This window comes from Nasonia vitripennis, chromosome 3 (assembly GCF_009193385.2).
Source record: "Nasonia vitripennis strain AsymCx chromosome 3, Nvit_psr_1.1, whole genome shotgun sequence".
In the NCBI taxonomy this organism is placed as follows: Eukaryota; Metazoa; Arthropoda; class Insecta; order Hymenoptera; family Pteromalidae; genus Nasonia; species Nasonia vitripennis.
Genome location: NC_045759.1, coordinates 4937570 through 4958706, shown reverse-complemented (window position 1 = coordinate 4958706; position 21137 = coordinate 4937570). Strand labels below are relative to the sequence as shown.

At 37.9% G+C, this 21137-nt stretch overlaps 8 protein-coding genes across 13 annotated transcripts; 5 read left to right on the top strand and 3 right to left on the bottom strand.

Annotated features, from left to right (window-relative positions):
* The first annotated feature begins 280 nt into the window (after positions 1-280).
* Positions 281-3487, top strand: LOC100120707. The gene is made up of 4 exons (XM_032598041.1): positions 281-595; positions 1470-1684; positions 2476-2936; positions 3297-3487. The coding sequence occupies exons 1-4, from the start codon at positions 374-376 to the stop codon at positions 3455-3457; spliced, it is 1059 nt and encodes a 352-aa protein (XP_032453932.1). The 5' UTR covers positions 281-373; the 3' UTR covers positions 3458-3487.
* Positions 3488-3931: 444 nt separating this feature from the next.
* On the top strand, positions 3932-4530 carry LOC116738535 (alpha-(1,3)-fucosyltransferase 7-like). Its single transcript, XM_032598044.1, has 2 exons — positions 3932-3974; positions 4031-4530. Exons 1-2 carry the CDS (start codon positions 3932-3934, stop codon positions 4528-4530), a joined length of 543 nt encoding a protein of 180 aa, XP_032453935.1.
* Positions 4531-4659: 129 nt separating this feature from the next.
* On the top strand, positions 4660-8425 carry LOC100120659 (E3 ubiquitin-protein ligase CHIP). Its single transcript, XM_001605355.6, has 6 exons — positions 4660-5169; positions 5264-5775; positions 5851-6908; positions 6980-7178; positions 7403-7749; positions 7843-8425. Exons 3-6 carry the CDS (start codon positions 6792-6794, stop codon positions 8083-8085), a joined length of 906 nt encoding a protein of 301 aa, XP_001605405.1. The 5' UTR covers positions 4660-5169; positions 5264-5775; positions 5851-6791; the 3' UTR covers positions 8086-8425.
* Positions 5055-6021, top strand: LOC116415679 (nudix hydrolase 8). The gene is made up of 3 exons (XM_031926540.2): positions 5055-5169; positions 5264-5775; positions 5851-6021. Exons 1-3 carry the CDS (start codon positions 5055-5057, stop codon positions 6019-6021), a joined length of 798 nt encoding a protein of 265 aa, XP_031782400.2.
* LOC100120636 (GPI inositol-deacylase) lies at positions 8124-12755 on the bottom strand. The gene is made up of 9 exons (XM_008212182.4): positions 12198-12755; positions 11906-12074; positions 11617-11831; positions 10980-11423; positions 10621-10907; positions 10095-10535; positions 9599-10012; positions 9129-9503; positions 8124-9057 (listed from the first exon to the last, which is right to left on the bottom strand). The coding sequence occupies exons 1-9, from the start codon at positions 12357-12359 to the stop codon at positions 8790-8792; spliced, it is 2775 nt and encodes a 924-aa protein (XP_008210404.2). The 5' UTR covers positions 12360-12755; the 3' UTR covers positions 8124-8789.
* Positions 12756-12890: 135 nt separating this feature from the next.
* On the bottom strand, positions 12891-15754 carry LOC100679271 (peptidyl-prolyl cis-trans isomerase B). The gene is made up of 4 exons (XM_003427250.4): positions 14209-15754; positions 13693-13900; positions 13239-13423; positions 12891-13146 (listed from the first exon to the last, which is right to left on the bottom strand). Exons 1-4 carry the CDS (start codon positions 14305-14307, stop codon positions 13012-13014), a joined length of 627 nt encoding a protein of 208 aa, XP_003427298.1. The 5' UTR covers positions 14308-15754; the 3' UTR covers positions 12891-13011.
* Positions 14226-17706, top strand: LOC100679156 (peptidyl-prolyl cis-trans isomerase FKBP8). Of its 6 annotated transcripts, none has more exons than XM_032598038.1 (5): positions 14226-14551; positions 16100-16445; positions 16508-16722; positions 16801-17111; positions 17189-17706. In XM_032598038.1, exons 2-5 carry the CDS (start codon positions 16128-16130, stop codon positions 17494-17496), a joined length of 1152 nt encoding a protein of 383 aa, XP_032453929.1. In that variant the 5' UTR covers positions 14226-14551; positions 16100-16127; the 3' UTR covers positions 17497-17706. The 6 variants fall into 6 exon arrangements, with proteins under 6 accessions (XP_032453929.1, XP_008210403.1, XP_008210401.1 ...); XM_008212181.4 differs by lacking the exon at positions 14226-14551 and adding an exon at positions 15102-15304; XM_008212179.4 differs by lacking the exon at positions 14226-14551 and adding an exon at positions 15543-15954 and having other exon boundaries at positions 16074-16445.
* On the bottom strand, positions 17628-20971 carry LOC100120612 (CCR4-NOT transcription complex subunit 10). The gene is made up of 9 exons (XM_001604184.6): positions 20263-20971; positions 19810-20177; positions 19623-19732; positions 19173-19551; positions 18735-19089; positions 18278-18664; positions 18096-18208; positions 17946-18024; positions 17628-17872 (listed from the first exon to the last, which is right to left on the bottom strand). Exons 1-9 carry the CDS (start codon positions 20705-20707, stop codon positions 17811-17813), a joined length of 2298 nt encoding a protein of 765 aa, XP_001604234.2. The 5' UTR covers positions 20708-20971; the 3' UTR covers positions 17628-17810.
* Between the last annotated feature and the right edge of the window lie 166 nt (positions 20972-21137).

The following is a 21137-nucleotide window of genomic DNA, read 5'->3' as shown; positions in this document are numbered from 1 at the left end:
AAAGTAAACGCGAATATATAGTCGTGCGCGTGAAGTGAGCGGTGTAACCTCTTGAATTTGAGTTTGCCGATTATCAGTTATGCTTATATGCATACACCTATCGGACAACTGACAAACGTCATTGTAGCGTTACGTACTGGCAAAGAACGTACGGAAAAAAGCCAATTAATTAAGTGTCGACGAAAAGAATAAACAGAAGCCGTCTCTCTCTCGAGAGAGAGAGAGGAAAGAAAGGGGAAAAAGTCGAGTCGGTCATGCACCGCCGCGAGTGAGAGGGAGTCTTTGCATCTATCTCGCGCGGATTACACGCAGAAGTGGTGCTCGTCTACTGTTCTCCATAACAACGAGAGAAAGAGAGGAACCTAACCGGCGTATGTACGCATGGCTAGTCAAGAAAATCGGGACCGGCTTGCTGCAGTGCGGAGTGACTAGTGGCACGACGACGATGATGCTGTTGCGCTCGCTGCGCTGCCTCCTGTTGCTCGGCTGTGCTCTCTGCCTCGTCGGGCTGTTCGTCGTCGCGATTCTCGGAACCGGGAACGTGCCTACCGTGGTAAGGAATATCGCATCATCGGAGGACCTACTGACGCCGCGGGTGAGTGTTTTGGAATAATTCGGGGAAGTCGCTTTCACGCCGCGATCTCGTGTGCATGTGTGTGTGTGTGTGAGTGTGTTATAAAAAGACGTTGGGATACAGAGTCTAATTTGAAAGGAGTTTACGGTCGTTGTAAAGTTATGCATTTTTGCATCGGTGTGTATATAATACACTGTGAGTGTGCCGTTTTAGTGAGTCATTATTAGAGCGGAATCGATTATTTTTAACGCGCGTCCTGCTCTCGATGATAACGAAAAGGCCGTGTTGTACTGCAGGGAAAAAAGGGAATTTCAGCTCGAGCGAGTCGTCTATTGAACTGCGATTTTTAATTAGGCTGTAATGGTTTCCCGACGTAACTGTACAAAAAACTCATCGCGAATTATGCACTCTCTTTCTCTTATGGATTCCACGAAAAGTTTACATCCGTGAAAGAAAGCTGCAATCTATATAGGTTTTTTTCACGCTTTACCGAGTAAAATCGATCAAATGACTGAAGAGCCGCCGCCTTTTCTAACCGTCCTTTATATATATATATATATATATAGCTGTACTAGCTTTTCTTTTCCGTGTTGTACTGTTGAAAAATCCAATACATAGACAGCGTACTTAGTAGTTATTCAGTCGATATCGCGCTTTTATCGCTCCATTTTTTTCCGACCGTTGTTGTACATACGTGTAATTGCAGCATGTACGCACTCCATATGCACCGCATTTACCTGCATTATAGCGGTATTATAGGCGATTTTCACATCGTATATATAGTAAGTAATGAGCACACGTTCGAGTTTTTTTTCGGTATGGTCGTACATAACGACGGTTATAATGGTTGGGTAACCGAGTTATCTGGCGAATTTTTTTTTTTTTTTTTTTTTAGAGGACGGAAGATCAGCTGTCCGTGGAAGAATTCGAGTGGCAAAAGCGACGGTTCAGGAATGACTCGACGCCGCTGGCTAATTGGCTTTTGTCGCAAGAAGACAGTCCGGCGCCGCCAAAGACTGCCAACAGATCTAACCCTTTTATTATACTCGTGTGGGAGTATGGATCTTTTCTCGAGAGACGGCATCTCAGGCGATTTTCCCTGAACAAAGTGTAATTTTTCTTTTTAATTTACGATTTATTAATTTTCTCTTTTTTTACCAATTTTTCTAGTAGCCTGTAGAAATATTCATTTTAAAAGTTTAAGAAACATAAATATTAAAATCCAATAATAGGTATGATTTGTAAAAAATATATGTTTCGGATTTTAGGTAAATTGTAACGAAACTGTACCTGATGCTGTAAAGTAGAAATATTGTTAATTAATTAATTTTAAATATGTCACGAACTCGAAGCTTAGCTGACTATATGAATAATGTTCACTTTGGATAAGGCATCCTTTATAAAATATAATAACGCACATTCACGCACACGAATAACAAATATTTTAATATAACAAAGAATGTCACCTACATAAACGATGTTCACTCTCCGGAGGTCTGAGGGTAAAACTAATATGTTTCGCGTATTGTTCTGCGCAGTAGAGATGGGAGGGGTATGTCCAAAAGTAAAACTGAGCTTTTGATTGGTCAAGATATCCTTACGAGCACTGGTTGGTACGTACATAGAGTCTCATCCAGTAAATATTGAATGTATGTACATCGATTGCATACAGATTACAAATTGTATTTATTCGTCTTGTTTCGGGCTCGGAAAAATCGGTAACATCGTAAAGTGTCGGCGGATATGCGTATCTATTTTTTTTTTTTTTTAGACGGGAAAACATCTTTTCTATAGATTGTCTTATCTGCTGTTGTGCATTGAAAAAAGTTTATCTCGAGGAAATATACGTTCGTATAGAATATTGCGTCCAACAATAACAATCATAGTGTACTTCTTCACAGGTATTCGGCTTGGGAAGACTGTTCGGTAAAAAACTGTCTCCTAACGTACGAACGCAAGGAGCTTGACATGGCAGATGCGGTAATATTCCACCTGCATCGAACGCGAGGAGTAAAATCTCTGCCCGAGCGTCAAAATCTGCAACAACGATGGATTTTTCTGACAGATGAGTCGCCGATCAATACTTTCTTAGTACAGCCTCAGAAGCTTTCGAACTACGACGGTATTTTTAATTGGTCCATGACCTATCGGATGGATAGCGATGTTCCTGTACCTTACGGCAGGACTATTCTCAAGCGAACCTTGTCTCGCAGAGACGTAAGCGAGGAGACTATGGATTATAATGAGATAGATTCTCTGGAGGAGAGAGAGGCTAATAGAAAATTAGTCGCGATCCTCGGCAGTAATTGTTCGGGCAATAATAATCGCTGGCATTATGTTAAGGAGCTCAAGAGCGTTTTGGGTAAGAAATTATGAAGTAATTGTTTTAATAATTTTCTCGATTGGCTATACTTATTATCGGAGTAACGAACCGATGCCGCGTAGAGGAGTCGGATGTGGTCGCGACATTAGAGATTTGGGCGGTTGATGTAGGCGGAAAATGCCTTAATTAGAAAATCTATCTAGCTTATATCTTGCTTATCTATTTTACCATAATGAGAATTCTACTATTTCAACTTGTGTAATAATTTTGCTTACCTCCGAATAAGAATAAAAGATGACGGCAATCGATATGAATTTCTAAGTACTTTTAAAAATCGACTAATCTGAACGGCTACACTTGTAATACTTTTAAAATTCTAGTGGAAGCTCTCTTTTATAGGTTTCGGCTTTCTTCATAGCTGTAGTTATCTCGATAAGCTTACTTACATCGGCTGCATCGAAGTTTCAAATTTAATCGTTATCAGTTTAGATGATCAAAAACTGCTGTCACTATCGCGAATATCATTGGTGCTCCTTAAGTTTGGGAAAAACCACATTTGATAACTCATATAGATAAAACATTAGCTCATATATATCATTTTGCTAATAAAATAATATTACGTATCTATATCGGTTATAACTGTATTATTAATCCAAATGCGTGATTAAATTGGTACGAATCCGTTACATCTTTATGCCCAATGAAGTATACCCGATATGGTAAATCTAAAAAGAAACGCGTGGAAAAGTTTTCAGGTGAAAAATACTAGTTCTCAGAGTAACTATATATTCATAAATATATACAAATAACGCTTGCCTATAGTATAGAAGAAATGGATGTAACGCGAGGGTTGCGTGCGGCCGTACGTGCGTTTCTGCGACTTTCGGCCGTGCCTGTTTATGGTATAGTCATGTATTATATAGGTCAACTTTACCAGCTGTAGCTGCCCTTCTATATAGTCGTTAACGTAATCGGTCGATATCTTTCTTGAGTCATTGCACGATAAAACAGTCCCTGTGATTCATCTTGCCAGAATGGCTCAATTAAATATAGACAAAATTATTTTATGCAACCAACGTATAATTAAAACTTGTCGCTAATAAAGATCTCAATAAATCTCAATAACTCCACAGGTGACGATCTAGAAATTTTCGGCCGCTGTCTCAACGGCAACCGTACAGCCTGTCCGGGTCACTTCGCCCAGGACTGTCCGCTTCTCTCGGGCTACAAGTTCTACCTGGCCTTCGAGAACTCGAACTGCCGGGAGTACATGAGCGAAAAGATCTTCTGGAACGCGTACGAGAAAGGCCCGGTCCCGGTTATAATGGGCCCACCTCGCGACGACTGTCAACGTCTCCTACCGCCGAATTCTTACCTCCACGTCGAAGACTTTGCCAATCCGTCGTCGCTCGCCAATTACCTTCAATATCTCAACCGCAACCCTCGGGAATACGCGAGGCTGAAATCCTGGCGGTCCAGGTACCGGGTTATCAACGAGCACGGCTACTTCGGTAGTCCTTCCCGGCATTACTGTCGAGTCTGCCAGGCCCTTAATTACAATCCCAGGACGGAGAAGATTTACCATGACCTTGAGAGCTTTTGGAGCGAGGCCGGGGACTGCGCACGTCATTAGCGATGACGATTGCGTTGCGGTGCACAAGTCATTATACAAGACTGCGGAGTGATTGCACGAGATAAACTTTAGCAGCACGCACGTTTCTAACATATTTTTTATATATATATATATATATATATATATATATATATATATATATATATGTAGACTCTGTACTGATTTATTGTACGTGCGCGTATGTGCATGTATACATAGCTCTTCTTGGATTTCGAATCACGCGGGTGATCAGCGATGAATGGATTAAAAGATCTTATATACATGAGAAACTTGTACAGCTGACACATCGTGAGCATGCGCGCGTTCGTTCGTATAGTAGTACATATATACGCTTATTCACTTTAGCGCATCACGTGTGCGCGAAAACGTATTATACACACCTGCACACGCGGCGGGGAGAGTCGCACGCGCGAGATAGTAGTGGTAGTAGTAGTAAGTACACATTGCAGGCAGCGTCGATGTTTACGAAGGCGCTCAGTCGTTGTCTGCAGGGTCGTGGAGTCAGGTTCGTTTTTTCGAGCGGCATGGCTCAACATCAAGAGAATTGTTTTTGTGGGCAAGTTGATCGATACAACGGCATCACCGTTGACTCTAAGACCGAGCCCTGCGACGTCGCCTTGTTTCCCGAGCGACTTGAAGGTCAAACACTTTTTTTCTATGTGCTTCTTACTTGTTTGCGATTGCAATCGATCATGAGACTCACGTGATATTTTTTTTTTCTTAATTATTGCAGCGTCTTTAAATCAATGGGCGAAAGATAAAAGACGGACGATATGGTTCCGGGTGGATCTGAATCAGAGCTACTGGATACCAGAGCTGACAAAGAGAGGATTTCAGTTCCATCATGCCAAGCAAGAACAGGCTACCTTGTACCGATGGCTTCCTGAAGTGGAGATGTGCAATGTGCCTCCCTACGCTCACACGAACTTGGGTGTGGGTGCTGTGGTTCTGAACGAGGAAACCAAGGAGATTCTTGTTGTCAGAGAGAGGCATAGTATTGCTAGCACACACTGGAAACTGCCAGGGGGCTACGTAGAGCCTGGAGAGGATATGACCACTGCGGTGGAGAGAGAAGTGCTTGAGGAAACTGGAGTCATAGCCAAATTTAAGTGCATGTTGGCATTCAGACATGCACACCGATATGCCTTTGGTTGTTCAGATATTTACACTATCTCTTGCTTGATTCCGCAGACTTTTGACATTGTCAAGTGTGACAGGGAGATTAGCGAATGCAAGTGGATGAAAGTGAGTTATGTTCAGCTTCCTTTTTTTCATACTGTTAATGCTTCAATTTATAACCATAATATTGTTTGTTCACAGTTAGATGAATTTATATCACATCCACATGTTCATGACAACAACCGGTTGTTGGCTAGTAAAGTAATGGAATATCTGGAACATGGCATGGGCATCACTGTGACCCAAGCTATACACCCAATAAACAAGAAACCAATAAGTGTCTACAGCGTAGCTGACACAAAAGATTCTTAACGACGTATAAAACTAGGAGCAAATTTTTAAGTTAATTTTTACCTGTGATGTTGATCTAAATTAATACGAACAATCATGGTACAAATTGTTACTACTCTATGATAGTTTTAATTTTATTCTGTTATTTGTTATGAAATACCGCTACACGTGTACAGATATAAAAAGATTATAACATTGTTATCAATGTGTACAGCTTTTCAAAGGAAAATAAATTTCATATTTTATCTACCGTATTGGTCGTTTCAAATTTAAATGCCCACCAGCAGCTCGCTGAATCGCTGCTGCACTTTCGAGCTTCCAAGTTGGCACTACCGCGGAGTGACGACTCAACACAACTCTCTTGCTCTGCGCAGTGCGAGTATTCTCCACTGTGGTATACAAATGTATTATCTAAGATGATGTTCGCTAGGTAGGTACCACTACAAGTGCAGTCAGTGTCTATATTCGTTGGTCGTAGCACGATCGTCGTAAGTTCGCGAACGGCAGAAAGTGTAATGCGAAGAGGCACACAAAGGCACAAAATGGTCAAGAAACTCGCCTAAGTCCGTGAATTGAGTGGGCTAGACATGTTCGGCATCGTGCGGATATTCTTTCCGACTTTACTTCCGTGCCTTAGTTAGTTTATTTGCTCAGCACAGTGAAGGCGTTATGCTCTAGAAGTAAACAAAGTCGAAGAAAACTTGTATCAGGCGCATATGTAGCACCGTATATACGTTTCGTTTTCGCCTACACAACAAAAACTTTTTAGCGCGCAATTAATTGCCGTAAAAATGAGTAAAATGTATTCAACAGCAAACCTTACGGACAAAGAGCTGAAGGAACAGGGTAACCGTCTATTTAGTCTTCACAAGTACGAGGATGCTGCAAATTGCTATACAAAAGCCATTGTGAGTAATTTGTTTGGATAACCCATAATGTTCTGTACTTTGTGATTAACATTCTAATATCATCTTTGCAGATAAAGAATCCGAACCAAGCACTGTACTTTACAAATCGAGCACTTTCATACCTGAAGCTAAAACGATGGGAGTCTTCGTGTCAAGATTGTCGCCGTGCTTTAGATTTAGATCCATGTCTTGTAAAAGGTCACTTTTTTCTTGGTTTGGCCCTTCAAGGAATGGAGTTGTACGATGAAGCCATCAAACATCTTCAAAGAGGTATGTGGTTATCATTATATTACATCAGATAACATTGAATATTAACACTTAATTAAGTAGCTTTAGTATAATTTGAAGAGTTCAATATTATTCGTATCAAATATAATAGTCAAATTAAAAATTGAAAGCTATGGGTTGAATTTGCATATGTAATAAATAGTAAATAAAAAATAAATAAACAAATAAATAAAGCTCGACATGAAAATGTCGATGCTCTTGCTTAGCTGTGGACCTGGCCAAGGAGCAAAAGCTCAACTATGGGGATGATATGACAAGTGTTCTAAGACAAGCAAGGAAAAAGCGCTTTCAAATTAAGGAGGAACAGAGGATCAATCAAGAAATCGAGCTCCAATCCTATCTGAATCGTTTGATAGCTGTAGATGCAGAAAAAAGTTTAGCAGAGCTCAAAGAAAAAGAGTGCCAAGGCGATGATGAGAAAAAAGAACAAGGGGATGAAGATCACACGACAGAGTCAAAAATAGCAGCTATTCGGAGAGAGATTGAAGAAAAAAGAGACACATCATTAAGCCTACTAAATGAATTATTTGCCAAAGTTGATGATAATCGAAGGGTAAGTTGATATTGCAATAGTTAATCTATAATAATACATTAATACATTTTACTGTTTCTGCAATTAAATAATACGGAATTTTTTATATTACAGAAACGAGAAGTTCCTGATTATTTATGTGGTAAAATTAGTTTTGAAATTCTTCAAGAACCAGTCATCACACCAAGTGGAATAACGTATGAAAGAAAAGATATTGAAGAGCACCTTCAAAGAGTAGGTCATTTTGATCCAGTGACTCGTGTCCGATTAACACAGGATCAACTTATCCCGAATCTTGCAATGAAGGAGGTAGTGGACGCTTTTCTCCAAGAAAATGAATGGGCTCATGATTATTAAGGAAGGGATAAAAAAAATGACTAAATGTTCATTATAACGAAATGATAACTTGATAATATATTTATTTTTCGCCGCTTAGTCTCGAGATTTGCATCACAACATGATGTGAAAAAAGAATATTTAAAAAATATTTTTGTTTATACATCGAATACAGAATAACATTTATAGAAATTGTAAGGCGTTGAAAATTTTCGCACAATACCTAATTTATAGTGTACATTACGTTTTTTCTCAATTAATTTTTATGTTCATAATGTTTAAAAAATTTAATCAATTGCAATATCATTTATTCGCAAATATGTTCAGATTTTTTATTTAAAAAAAAGTTAGTTTAACTAAAGAATTGTGTTTTTATTTATCATTGTATCAATATTATTTCTTGATTTGGGAAATAAATTGATTACCCTGCCTAACATTATACAATCACAACCGTTGTCAAAAAAGTTGACAACTTGACTATTAAAATCTTGATCTACTTATTATATTTTCTTTCATTTACCGCAAAGAAAACAAATATTTTTTCAATTTAGTTAAATTTTCTCTATAACAATTAAAACTCAGACGATACAATTAACATAATTTAACAAAATTCTAATCCACAAAATTCATCAAAAACTTTACAACTAATCACAGTCGGCTTGTAAACATTCGATTTTGATAAACAATAATTTGACGAATTAAAAAAATTAGCCTATTAAATAATTTTACGCTTGTAGCGAATTTAGAGAAATTAGAACTACAACAATCGCTAGACAAGGTGGAAAGCACCAGTAATAATACGCCGTGTTAGACGTGGCAGATATTGCAAGTGCTATCCAGCCCAAACAGCGTAACAAAGTAGCTAGCATCTTAGTTTTATATGAGTTAACTGAAGATTTTGGTATTTGTACAAGTCCAGATGTCCCACAGGTAACCATGACAATCCAACTGTATAATAATACTTGATCTTCGTTGATCAACCTCGTGCTAAAACTAAAATGCAAAAGTTAATTTAATATGCTTAAGATTGAATTTTAAAAAAGAAAATCAGGTATTTGTTTTACCTGAAATTTTTAGCCCAAACAAGCGTCGATGGAACAGCCGGTAACGCGGCAAAGCACCAAAACAAAAACAGTAATACTTGATTGAATATATTTTGCCTAACCGAATCACCAGATTCCTGATTATTTTTATCACGCTTTTTCAAGAGATTAAAATGTCTCATGGATGCCAGCAATAATTCTTCCAAATAATCTTCATACATTCGCGTCAGTCTTAGAAAGTGTAGAAAAATAGAAAGGAGCATCGCTAAGCCTCCACAAGTTGCTGGTATCATAGAGAGTAAGACACCAGCAGCTACAATAGGAAGCTGATTTACTATTCCTCCCAGTAACCAGTCCGACCAAGTTGTTGAAAAAGTTACAGCTCTCGCTAAAAATCTATGTGAGTGGAAAAAAAAAACAGACGTTTAATTAGTGAACAAATTTGTCAAGTCATTTGAAGGCTTATTTAAAGTTATTAATGCTGTCATTACCGAACGGCGATGTTGTGAGCAACAGATCCAAAAAATACTACACAACAACAAACTGCAATAGCTAAGATATGTAGGATAGCAATGCCAACGCAACATTCGAGAACGAGGTTCAAGCTCGCGGTAAGAATTATCGTGATTATCGTGATGGCCAAAATGCTCGTTCTATCTTCATTATAAAAATCTATTCTTTGGCCAATACTGAGTAAAAGTAATCCAATTATTATTGGGTATATGAAAGTCCATCTATCGCGTACCATACATGCGATTCTTTCAACTAGATTCGCTCTTTGTACATGAATGTTGTATGAACAAGCAGGATCCAGAGATAGTTTCAATTCAGCACTTTGCTGTTTCATCATTCTCAAACGCTGGGAATGTACAGTTTGCAGTTTCAAAATCTTTGGACTGTCTTCGCTGTAAAGGTGCAGGAAAAATGTTTAAGATTGCTTAAGATCTGTCGTAATCGTGTAATAATACAAAGACTTTATTAACTTACTTTTCCGCGATAAATTGCATCTGCCCGGATCCAGGCACCCATGGTTCTGACAATTCAACAATGGAATAATGGAAATAACTGTTCTCGGTGCAATTTGAGTTTTTGAATTCTACCGATACGGCGTCAGTAATGCCATCTAGGGCAACATAATAACGAAGATTTCCTCGATCGGAAGACCAAGATTTTCCATTGCTAATTCGTTTATATCTAGCAGCTCGTGTGTAGGCGTCAACTTGAATTATTTGATTATCGTCGTCGTCGTCATCGTTTTCGTCGTCGTCGTCATAACGATAGACAGTTTGATCTGGAATCCTCACGATTACGTGAGAAACTGCTAAAGTTCGAATTTCATTGAGATCCAAGTCTATTGAGTATTTAAAAGGTTTTCTAGTTGATCCTGGGATAATTCTCGTACGGTTAGACAAATTCCAGCCCCATGTACTACAAAATGCAGAGACAGACATTATTACTTATAGAACAACACATTTTTTCGCGACAGCTAGAAACGTAATTTTCGTATAATTACCAAATTCTTGACTGCCCGCGTATACTCGATGCAGAGCAGGCAAAAATCCAATCACTATTTCTTAAATGAATGGCATCAATAGATAGAGTATCGATAGGTGCATTAACTCTAAACATGAGATATATTGTAGTTGGTTTCTTTGATTTATTACGACTGTATGTATAATTTTTACTACTCCACACGTATTGTCTACGCATATCTTCAATCCATTCACTTTCTTCATTCATAGCAAATTCCACTTTTTCCTTATAAACTGTGCGTGGTAATCGTTTTTCCATGCTGAAACGCTGTAGAAAATATTTGATTTACTTCCATCAATCAATCAATATATATTCTACAAAATTTGATTACTAGCATACCTGAGCAAAATGCCAATTGAAAGATTTAATTCTCTGCTCATGGCTTTCATAAATGACTGCTGGTTTTTGAGATGTATCCACACAATCAAAAAGTGATCTTACAATGTTCATAATCAATTGTTTACACCATAATATACATAGGTGATCTGTAGATCTCCAGACACCTGGAATACTGGTAGTGAGAGTATTGATATCTGCATATTGATCAATTGTCTGAGAAGAAGGAACCAAAATGTCTCTTGGACCTCCACCAATAGAGATTACAGTTGTTCCATTTTCTTTAATACTAGCCATAGAACTTGTTAATTCTTGATAATAATTTAAAAAAGTATAATCAGGAAAAACCGAAGGTTTGTGTGGTGTTGCTAGTGTGAGTAAAATACTAGCAACATTACTGTTAATTTCGGGTACTAACAACAGAGCACCTTTGGCAATTATTCCACCCTGTAAAATAATTTTTAAGGTAGTTTTTTGAGATGTATCAATCTAATATTATTAAAAGATTTAAAGCAGTCATAAAAAAGTCAGAACATCAAAGAGCTTAAAAATTAAATCAATTAAGTAAGCATTTTTAAATATTTTAATCTCATCTGATAATGCTTTTAATCTTTATCACATGCTTATGACTTATACCAACCATCGAGTGTCCAATCAATATGATATTTTTTACTTTGCCCTGATACAGAGAAAGTATCCTTTGTATGCATTTGGCCACATATTCAGTTTCTTTTTTTAATACTCCTCCGTACAGTGCTGAGTAATCTTTGCCAAATGATATAGTGAAATAATCAAAATGAAACGGAGTTCGACTTTTCAAACTTTTTCTTAAACTGATTGATGCCAGAGAACGCACTGAAATATAATTATTATTTGATTTATAATGACATCAAAATTATTTAAATAAATTTCATCAAACTCTTGAAAACCTTGTTCATGTGATCCAGCATTTCCAGGAATAAAAAGCACAGGAATACCAGTAAAGTGCATTCTTCGCAGCCTCTCAGTAACAAAACCCTCTCCGTAAGCAAAAAGTCCATACCTTGGGTATACGTAATCTTCGGATACGTCATCATTTTTACTAATTAATCTTATCCTCTGAAAGTATTAACGTACAAAAATCATAGTTACAAATAACATCGTCAAATATTTATTATGCATAGAGAGTAAAAAATTGAATGTTTCTTAATTAAAATTCTGAATTTTCGAGAAAGTACGAACCACGTATTGTGGATACTCGAACATATATGTCATATCACACGTATTTTCTTCATGATCGGTGAGATAATGAGCTGCACCGACTATGTAAAGCACGAAAACCGACAACGAAATTGATAACAGAATTGCATATACAACAGGTGCTTTGATTGATTGAAACTGCATTTTTTATGCCGTTTATAAATACAGGCGATGACTTTTACCGTAGACTGATACTACGAATTGTGGAATTAAAATAACGAAACTTAAAATGAGCATTCGTCATGCTCTGGCTGTTTGTTTGAACTGGATGCTTTGCCAAAATTTTATATTTCAAGGTTAGGTTGAGATCCCAAGCCGTGATACATTTATATATTACGCGAAATCACAACACACATATATATAGCACTATAATAGAATACGCCGAGAGTGCGACTATATAGATCGTCGGTCTATACGCAGCTATCCACATGGAAAGCGACTGAGAAATAGAATACCACAGCTGAAGTATTCATAGATAATAAACTTTTTTTTATATAGGTAGAAAATTTTCGTGTACCGCTAGTTTTGAAACGCGGCAAAGTGCCGCCTTATCTCGGGAGAGTATATAGCATTATAGATAAGATTTAGAATATACCATCTGTTTTCTGCATACATGGGAGATAAGCCACAACTTATAGTTCAGAATTTTTGGGATAAAAAAGAAAGTCGGTAAAATTTTTCTTAGTAAATAAATTTCTTTATTCCTCATTCAATTAATTTCATTAATTTTAAAAAGGAAATACGTTGTGCGCGCAGTTATAAAAAATTAACACTATAAAAGAGGAAATTGGCAGGTTTATTCAGTAGCGTCGTCTTTAGAAACGCTGAATGGCTCAGGCACAGTCTCTGCACCACAGTCTGCAATAACAACGTCCTTAGCGGGCTTGTCTCTGCTGTCAGTCTTTGAAGCTTCAACTTTCCTAACTACATCCTGCAAAGAGAAATAACAAGATTCATGAATGCTTTGCTTTATTACACAAGTTGGGCTGGTTTAATGTACGAAAAGTGACAATGAATTCTTACCATTCCCTTAATGATCTTTCCGAACACAACGTGTCTACCATCGAGCCAAGGGGTCTGCTTGGTGGTGATGAAGAACTGAGAGCCGTTGGTGTCTTTGCCAGCATTGGCCATCGAGAGCCAACCAGCTCCATAATGGTTCAGCTTGAAGTTCTCGTCTTCGAAGCGGTCACCGTAGATGCTTCTTCCTGAGAAATTCAATAATGAATTGAAAAAATTAATAAACTAAATTATTTGACAATACAACATTTCGAAACAAAAAATAAAACTCCAACGAAAATGTTCAATGCTAATTTAGATAAAATTTCGATTAGCAAGTCAACAGCTACACATAATTTGGCACTGAGTCATGCAAATTTTATAGTCCAATCGCTCTAGTCCGTAAAAAAACGTCAATTATCGGCACAGTGCACTGCGCGAATTCCAAAGGAGCAAAGCATAAAGCAAGGCTACGAACCTCCAGTTCCGTCACCCTTGGTGAAGTCGCCACCCTGGATCATGAAGTCACGGATGACACGGTGGAACTTGCTGCCTTTGTATCCCTCGCCGGCGGGTTTCTTCGCCAGCTCAACAAAGTTCTTCACGGTCTTGGGCACAGTCTTGCCGAAGAGTCCGATCTCAACACGACCGGCCTTCTCGCCGCCGATCTCGATGTCGAACCATACCTGAACATCAGAACAAAAAGATGAAGCGTCAAGGTCAAGGATGCTCATCACGGGTCTTTGACACGCGTCGAGTTCCTTTGTTCGAATTCCGCGGCATCTGCTCCGAAAAGAATAGAACGATCTCGTTCGAATTCGCCGAGTCAGACGGTCTGTTACAAACGCGTGTCATATTCGCAATATTTATAAAATTACCGACGAATCTTTGTTTCGCGATTTGAATTCGAATCGGAGCACTGCATCTCGCACGCTGGTAAACAATGCATACAAGCACATACGTATGTATGTATATATAGATATATAAAGCTTACCTTGTCGGTGACTTTAGGTCCTTTCTTGGCCTCCTCGGCACCGGATCCGGAGCAGGAGACGACGACGACGAGGCACAGAACGAGAGCTAGGCTCCTCATGATGAGCAGTGCTATGATCGATTACTACGGGGATGTAAGAAAAAAAAAGGCAGCGAGTCGGGGGGTAAGCAAGTCGATCCTCGTTGTTCGCTGGCGAGCAAGTGCCGGAGAGCGCGTCGACGTCGGAGCAGACTCTATAATATACTCACACGCGCTCTCGGGGATATATATGTGCCCGGAGATTGCGCAGTGCTCGCGACTCTCCGCTGGAACGTCCTGATTGGTCAGCGAGTTTTCACAATAGGTAGCGCACGGACATCGAAAACACACTTTTTCGCGGCTTCTGCCTTGTTTAAGCTGTGCCAATACATGTACCGTAAACAATTATAAACAGCCGGGCTAACGACGTGTGTTCTTATTATTTTGCAACGGATCAGCGCGGCTCCTTCATTGTTTTTCATTCGTTGTCCGCATTTTTTTCTCTCTCTCTCGCGCGTCTCGACATCCTGTTTCGGTTGTTGTTAATTTAATTGGCAAATATTTTCGGAAAAGATTCATAATCGCCGGGCTGATTGCGCCGTTTATTCAATTCGATTTTTTGACGATTTTAATGGATGCATATTGCGTAACGCCCTCCTGTGCAGGTGTGAGATTGGTTATACTTAGGTATCCTTTCTATAATACTTGTTCGATTTTTTACGAATCGCGAACTATCCAGCATATGCAGTGTGCGTAGAATGTATGGCACTTATATGTTGGCAATGTTATGGCATACCAATTGAATTAGCATAAATTTCCCATTGGCGTTATGTAATGGTGTGTATCTATCCTGTATAGAATAGGAGTTTTCTCGTATACTGTACACTGTGGAATCTATAGTTCGAACGCGTCCTATCAATAATACCCGTCAGTGATAACTTTATTGTTAATATTGTAACAAATTCGATTGTTTTTGTTGTCTTTTTTCTATCCACTGCTTTTAAATATTATTATTAAAAGGACACTGATATTTCATAGTAAAAATATCTTGGTCTTTTAGTTTTTCAGGCAAGAAAAGGTATTTGCTGTTATTATAAATATATTGCGTGCCAATAAGAGAATTGAAATGGTGATAATGCGATACAGAGAAATTATTTTAGTTCATTACTTTTTGATACAGTAGCACATACTGATTTAGTAATTAATTATTCGCTCAACCCACTTATAAATAGTTACTTGCATATTATAAAGTTTATTCAAACCTATATATAGGTTTCAGTATATATATATATATTTTATACGCACGTAAGCAATAAGATAGGGAGAGGCTTGACTTGACATAAAAACATACGAGAAAAATATTGATATTCGAATCCTTGAAATTGAGCTATAGTTTGTGCGTATATACGTTTGTGCATCCAAGTTTATCAAGAGAACAACCTCTATTGTATACATCGGGCATACTTATACTTACTTGATAGTAATTTCCAGAAAAAACAAGTGTGTGACATCAGTGACCACATGCATAATCACAAATAGAGATCGTATCGTAGTTAAGGTTAGGCTCTCACAAAATATACACGAAACGAAGTCTCGCACTAAGTAGGTACTACAGTTCGCGGACCGATGCACAGAAAATTCGTCAACCGGTAAATTGTTTTTCTATAGCGAAATTAGATAAAATCCGCCAATATTCAGTCGAGCGACGAAAGTTAAAAGCAAGACAATGTAAGTACTTACGCGAAACTCGAAGTTTCTCGCGCCGAGCTTATCTATTATAATTACCTTTCTAACGAATCGTGTAGAACCTGCGATGAATTGGCACATTTTTTGAAACCTTTTTTTAGTGCTAAGTATTCAAGTATTTTCGTAGCTAACTGAAGAAAACGTCAGATTGAGCCATGGAGACAGAAACACTTCCTCCATCTGAAGAAAATCACACACAGTCTGATTTTATTCAGAAGGAATTGAACTTTGATGTTGATCCTGATGATCCTCTGACCAAAGCAAGCTTGAGTGATCATCCTGTGAACGAGTGGATGGATATTCTGGGCAATGGACAATTGAGAAAGAAGGTGTTGAAGGCTGGAAAAGAGAATTCCAGACCCAATCGATCTGATGTTTGTGTTCTAAAATTTACTGGAAGACTGGAGGATGGAACCATCGTCGAAGAGGAAGAAGACATCAAAATACAGTTAGGAGATATGGAAGTTATACAGGTAATTTATTTTAAAATTACATGAAATGCAATGGAAATTAATATACGATTCTATTTTTACAGGGTTTAGACTTAGCAGTCGCGCTGATGGACTTGGAAGAAGAAGCAGAAGTAGAGACTGCTTCACGATTTGCATATGGTTCTTTGGGGAGAAAAGCAACAGCCTCCTTACCAGAAATACCACCTGATGCAAAAATAACATACAACATTGTTCTTAAAAGCATTGAGTTTGAACCTGATATTGATGAGTTGGAGTACTCAGAGAGGCAAAAGATTGGGTAATTATACAAACAAAACTTATAGTCATTCAAAATAAATCACGTGCATATTTTAATTAATTAACAATTATGTTTTAGCAACAAAAAGAGAGAGAGAGGAAATTGGTGGTTTGCACGTAATGAATCTACACTGGCTATTCATTGCTACAGAAAGGCTTTGGAATACCTTTCACCGTCCAATGACGATGTAATGGCAGAAAAAATTCCTGAGAAAAAAGTTATTGAACCTACTGATGCTGAGTTGCAAGCGCTTCTTGAAGATGCCTTGAAGGTGCACAACAATTTAGCTGCTGCACAACTAAAATGTGAAGCTTATGATGCTGCTTTGAAGAGTGTTGAAAATGTTCTGAGATGCCAACCACATAATGTCAAAGCCCTATTTCGAAAAGGTACTTCCATTTTAACATAATTTTTCAATTAATTTTTATTTATTAAAAAACAAATGCTAATTCTTTTCAATAACTAGGTAAAATTCTTCACTACAAAGGAGAACATGCCAAAGCTTGTGCGACATTGAGTCAGGCTTCGAAAATTGAACCAGATAACAAAGCTATTTTGCAAGAATTATCAATTTTAAAGAAAAAAACGGCTAAAGATGCACGTCATGAAAAGAACTTGTATCGTAAGATGTTGGGTGCTACACCTGATAATAAACAAAATAACGTTGGAACAGCAAGTAGTAACAAGAAAACTCCAGCAAAACTTACATGGAGTTTGGCTGGTGGAACGCTTGTAGCAGTTGCTGGATTGATAGCCTATAGATTCGCATCATAAATTATTAATGGACTGATGTTAGATTTTTTTTAACAATTTTCTCTTTACAAACTAGAAGTGTCTTTAAAGAGAGCATACTGAAAATTTAAAGAGACATTCCATTTGCTGGGAATAAGTAAAGATGGGCGTTGTTAATCTTGTTACATTTGTTTTCATGTATTTGTACACAATTGTATATTTAATAAAAAAAAGACTGCTAAAGCTACAAAAGTTCATTATATAGCACCTTGTGCTAATCAATAACGTAATAAATCTAGTATATACAAATATTTTTACAAATTCATATAAAAAAATTTGACTAAAATGGTTCAGTGTTATTGCTGTAGTTCTAGACAGTAGTGCTGCTTTATCAGTGAACGTGCAACATCAATATTACCTGCAGACAAAATGAAAATTTTTAATTTAAAAAAATATATATATATATATATAATTATTGATTTATAGTTTACCTAGTTGTAATTCAATGTAAAGAGCTAACATGATAACGTGAATAGGCACATCACAGTCAGGACCTTTCGACGTCCAAACCTAATGAAACCATTCATTTATTATTATATGTCATCATAGCATATGATTTAAAGATAAAATCAGATTTTTACCTGCTTCAAAATTTCTCCTGATTTATCGAGTTCTCCGCGAATAGCATACGCAACAGCTAGATTATATCGAAGTATTGATTTAGCTGTAGCTATATTTGATGGATACCACGAAACTGGAATATTAAAAATTTGTATGTCTTTCTCTGATATGCAGAAACGTAAAAAAAAAAATATTAATTTACCTTTGCTTGGCTTTTGTTCAATAACTTCTTCAACAACTTTTTCTTTATCTCCAACAACTTCTCCAATTGGTATATAGGTACTAAGATCTTGAAGACTTTCAAGTTTCAAGTGCTCTAAAGCTTCAAAAATTCTATCTAAGAAAATGAGACTTTCTGCAGCATATAGATTACCAAGTAACCAATGCGCACCTGGCAAATTCTTTATACTGAGTAAAGATTTGGCATGTTCCAATGCCACTACATAATCACCCAGGCACAATGAAATATAAGAACTAGCAGCCAAAATACTGATTTTTAAATTTAAGTTTTCTGTTATGGTACATTGAGAAGGTTGAGATGCAATTTTCGGCGCGTTATCTATATGTGAACTCGAAACATTGTGATTACCTATGGAAATTTAATAATGTTTATTTGTATTTTTAGGCAAAATCAATTTTAATCTATTTAAATGCAGTACCTATTTTCTGAGAAGGAGGTGAAAGTGATCCAAGTAAAGTTTGTGGTTGATTCCCTGATGTTTTTTTCAGCCCTTCTTCTTGTGGAATGCAGGTTTTAAAAGCTGGATGTGGTACACCTGAATCTTCTTTTTCTGCCATAGGTAATAGAAACAGTGCATTTTTTAGGCACAGCATTCCGTACTCTAATGTTGGTTGTGGTATTGCATAAGATTGTCCTTCATTGTTGTATTTACAATTTTTGGTTAGAGAAGATGCTAAAACGAATTTCCTGCTGACTCCATTTTCATTATCTCCTATCACTCTCTCAACAATGTCTTTACGCTTTGCAGCAATATCAAAATCAACTTTATTGGACTGGAGAAAAAATATTTACGATTAAATGAATTTATTGTAAAGTATAATATATTCCTATATATTTGTATTCTTTGCATACTCACAGACTTATGACACATTATACAGGATTCAGCCATTCTTAGCCAAAGTCTTGGATTTCTGTAATATACTTGTGATGCTTCATTGAAGCAATTGAAAGCTTTTGAAGCTTGACCCGTATAAAGTAAACTTACACCTAAACTGTACATTAATTCATAATGTTTGTATTTTCCTTGGGTATGAATTGGCATTGTAGTTTGGGTGGATGAATCTGTAGAGTTAGAATTATTTGCATCTTTTTTTCCTTTTACACTCTCAATGGATTTTTTATTTTCCTCCAGTGCTGCTTTCAAATAGAAACATGCCAAGTGTGGTTTTCCCATGGCAAAATGAAGACTAGCAATGTTATTATAATACAACACAGCAATAGATTCTCCACTGGATCTAATATCAAATGGTTGTAATTTCAGTAATCGGAATGAATCTCAATTTATAGGAAAAACATAAGCACTAACCTGAAATCTGGACACGTCTCGCTGTTGATGGAATTCAATATTTTCATTGCCTTTTTAAAATTTTTTCTCAAGTACTCCAAATTAGCCTTTAAGAAAATTGTGGAAAGATTCTGAAAAAGAACACATTGGTTATCCAGCATTATTTCATCCAAATCCTGCAAATAATATCAAAATATATAAAACTTACAGTTGGCATCCCTAAAGACACCAAACTCTTCCACTCCCTCTTGCAAAGTTTAACCTGAAGAGTCTTCAAATAGATCCTCAATTTGAACTTCATCAGCTTTATCCTAAAGGCTTCAGCGGCCACATCCATGCTGTCTTTTTTCTGCTCCTTTTCTGCAGCCAAGTTGGCTGTCGTCTTTGAATTAGCCTTGATCAGACCCTCATGCTTCTGATTCTGTCCTTGTTCGCCCAGCACTGACTTTGATGAATCCGGCAAGGAAGTAAACTGATTTTCCACAAAATGGACCAGTAGCATCGCCGTATCAGGCTTCCCCAATATCAGGTGTATCTCCAGCAGTATCATACAAATCTTGTGCACGAAACACTCCTCTACAACAACAACAACAGCAACAGCAACGATGACAAACCATCAGTAAAAGCCATTAATGATAAAACAGTAGTGAATTAAGCATACCCAAGGGCTCGTTGAGTGCAAAGATACTGGTGACTATGTCGAGAGCGGCCCGGTACTTCTTCGAATGGAAGAGAATCACAGCCTGGTTGTACTTGAGCATGCTCCTTTCGGCCTCCTCGGATTCCGAGCTTTGTGCGTTAGACGGCCGCACTACGTCTATCGCATTAAGGCTCTTGCGGAGTATCTCCATCCGTTGGGGCTCGCAGCTCCGGTAAAAATCCGAGATGATCTTGTTGTGGGTGACCTTGAGATCCTGAGGTCGCAGCGCCTCGAGCTTCTCGAGAATAGCGGAGCAGGCTTGAAAGTCGGCCCGGACGAACTCCGCCAGAGCTTCCCGGGCCAACTCGCGTTCCTGTTCACTGACCGGGTTGTTCGTCGTACCTACCCCACCGCTGTGTACATCCCGACCGCTGATAGCGTCCAGCGTTGACTCCCCGCTGTTCATGGCTGATGGATTTTGCGACTGTTCATTCAAACGTCGACGGTTTGTTTATGTTTCGCGTCGGCGAACGCACGGTTTTTTAAGGTTATTATGAGCGCGCGCGCGCGCGAATGTATGCTATATACACATATACACAAAGTGCGTGCGCGATATTGCGAATATATATATATATATTATCGTCGACTGGCCGGTTACGGCAGCTGTGTCGCACAGAATACTGTCATGTGCTGACTGCTGCGCTCGTGTCGGAGCCGTCTTGCGCGCGCGAACTTGACATTTTGTTATTGTCCAGATATATGGATGATTCAACGGGCGAGTATAAGGTACAGGATTTAAATGCCGATATCATATAAATTTCGGAGTCGGCTATATAGTATTATTACACCTATATAGGTATATTCCGTTCGATCTATTTCGGAGCAAGCGCGCGCGC

Excerpts from the sequence above, each read along its gene's own strand:
- LOC100120636 (XM_008212182.4), bottom strand. The coding sequence starts at position 12,359 with ATGCAGTTTCAATCAATCAAAGCACCTGTTGTATATGCAATTCTGTTA. Across the intron at positions 10,908-10,979 it reads TCAATTGGCATTTTGCTCAG|CGTTTCAGCATGGAAAAACG; the intron begins GTATGCTAGTAA and ends TATTTTCTACAG. Across the intron at positions 9,504-9,598 it reads GCTCACAACATCGCCGTTCG|ATTTTTAGCGAGAGCTGTAA; the intron begins GTAATGACAGCA and ends CCACTCACATAG.
- LOC100120659 (XM_001605355.6), top strand. The coding sequence starts at position 6,792 with ATGAGTAAAATGTATTCAACAGCAAACCTTACGGACAAAGAGCTGAAG. Across the intron at positions 7,179-7,402 it reads CATCAAACATCTTCAAAGAG|CTGTGGACCTGGCCAAGGAG; the intron begins GTATGTGGTTAT and ends GCTCTTGCTTAG. Across the intron at positions 7,750-7,842 it reads AAGTTGATGATAATCGAAGG|AAACGAGAAGTTCCTGATTA; the intron begins GTAAGTTGATAT and ends TTTATATTACAG.
- LOC116738535 (XM_032598044.1), top strand. The coding sequence starts at position 3,932 with ATGGCTCAATTAAATATAGACAAAATTATTTTATGCAACCAAC. Across the intron at positions 3,975-4,030 it reads AATTATTTTATGCAACCAAC|GTGACGATCTAGAAATTTTC; the intron begins GTATAATTAAAA and ends ATAACTCCACAG.
- LOC100679156 (XM_032598038.1), top strand. The coding sequence starts at position 16,128 with ATGGAGACAGAAACACTTCCTCCATCTGAAGAAAATCACACACAGTCT. Across the intron at positions 16,446-16,507 it reads GAGATATGGAAGTTATACAG|GGTTTAGACTTAGCAGTCGC; the intron begins GTAATTTATTTT and ends CTATTTTTACAG. Across the intron at positions 17,112-17,188 it reads CAAAGCCCTATTTCGAAAAG|GTAAAATTCTTCACTACAAA; the intron begins GTACTTCCATTT and ends TTCAATAACTAG.
- LOC100120707 (XM_032598041.1), top strand. The coding sequence starts at position 374 with ATGTACGCATGGCTAGTCAAGAAAATCGGGACCGGCTTGCTGCAGTGC. Across the intron at positions 1,685-2,475 it reads CGATTTTCCCTGAACAAAGT|GTATTCGGCTTGGGAAGACT; the intron begins GTAATTTTTCTT and ends ACTTCTTCACAG. Across the intron at positions 2,937-3,296 it reads GGAGCTCAAGAGCGTTTTGG|GTTTCGGCTTTCTTCATAGC; the intron begins GTAAGAAATTAT and ends TCTCTTTTATAG.
- LOC116415679 (XM_031926540.2), top strand. The coding sequence starts at position 5,055 with ATGGCTCAACATCAAGAGAATTGTTTTTGTGGGCAAGTTGATCGATAC. Across the intron at positions 5,170-5,263 it reads GTTTCCCGAGCGACTTGAAG|CGTCTTTAAATCAATGGGCG; the intron begins GTCAAACACTTT and ends TAATTATTGCAG. Across the intron at positions 5,776-5,850 it reads GCGAATGCAAGTGGATGAAA|TTAGATGAATTTATATCACA; the intron begins GTGAGTTATGTT and ends GTTTGTTCACAG.
- LOC100679271 (XM_003427250.4), bottom strand. The coding sequence starts at position 14,307 with ATGAGGAGCCTAGCTCTCGTTCTGTGCCTCGTCGTCGTCGTCTCCTGC. Across the intron at positions 13,901-14,208 it reads GACCTAAAGTCACCGACAAG|GTATGGTTCGACATCGAGAT; the intron begins GTAAGCTTTATA and ends TCTGATGTTCAG. Across the intron at positions 13,147-13,238 it reads GAAAGATCATTAAGGGAATG|GATGTAGTTAGGAAAGTTGA; the intron begins GTAAGAATTCAT and ends TTCTCTTTGCAG.
- LOC100120612 (XM_001604184.6), bottom strand. The coding sequence starts at position 20,707 with ATGAACAGCGGGGAGTCAACGCTGGACGCTATCAGCGGTCGGGATGTA. Across the intron at positions 20,178-20,262 it reads TGCACTCAACGAGCCCTTGG|AGGAGTGTTTCGTGCACAAG; the intron begins GTATGCTTAATT and ends TTGTTGTTGTAG. Across the intron at positions 17,873-17,945 it reads TTACATTGAATTACAACTAG|GTAATATTGATGTTGCACGT; the intron begins GTAAACTATAAA and ends TTTTGTCTGCAG.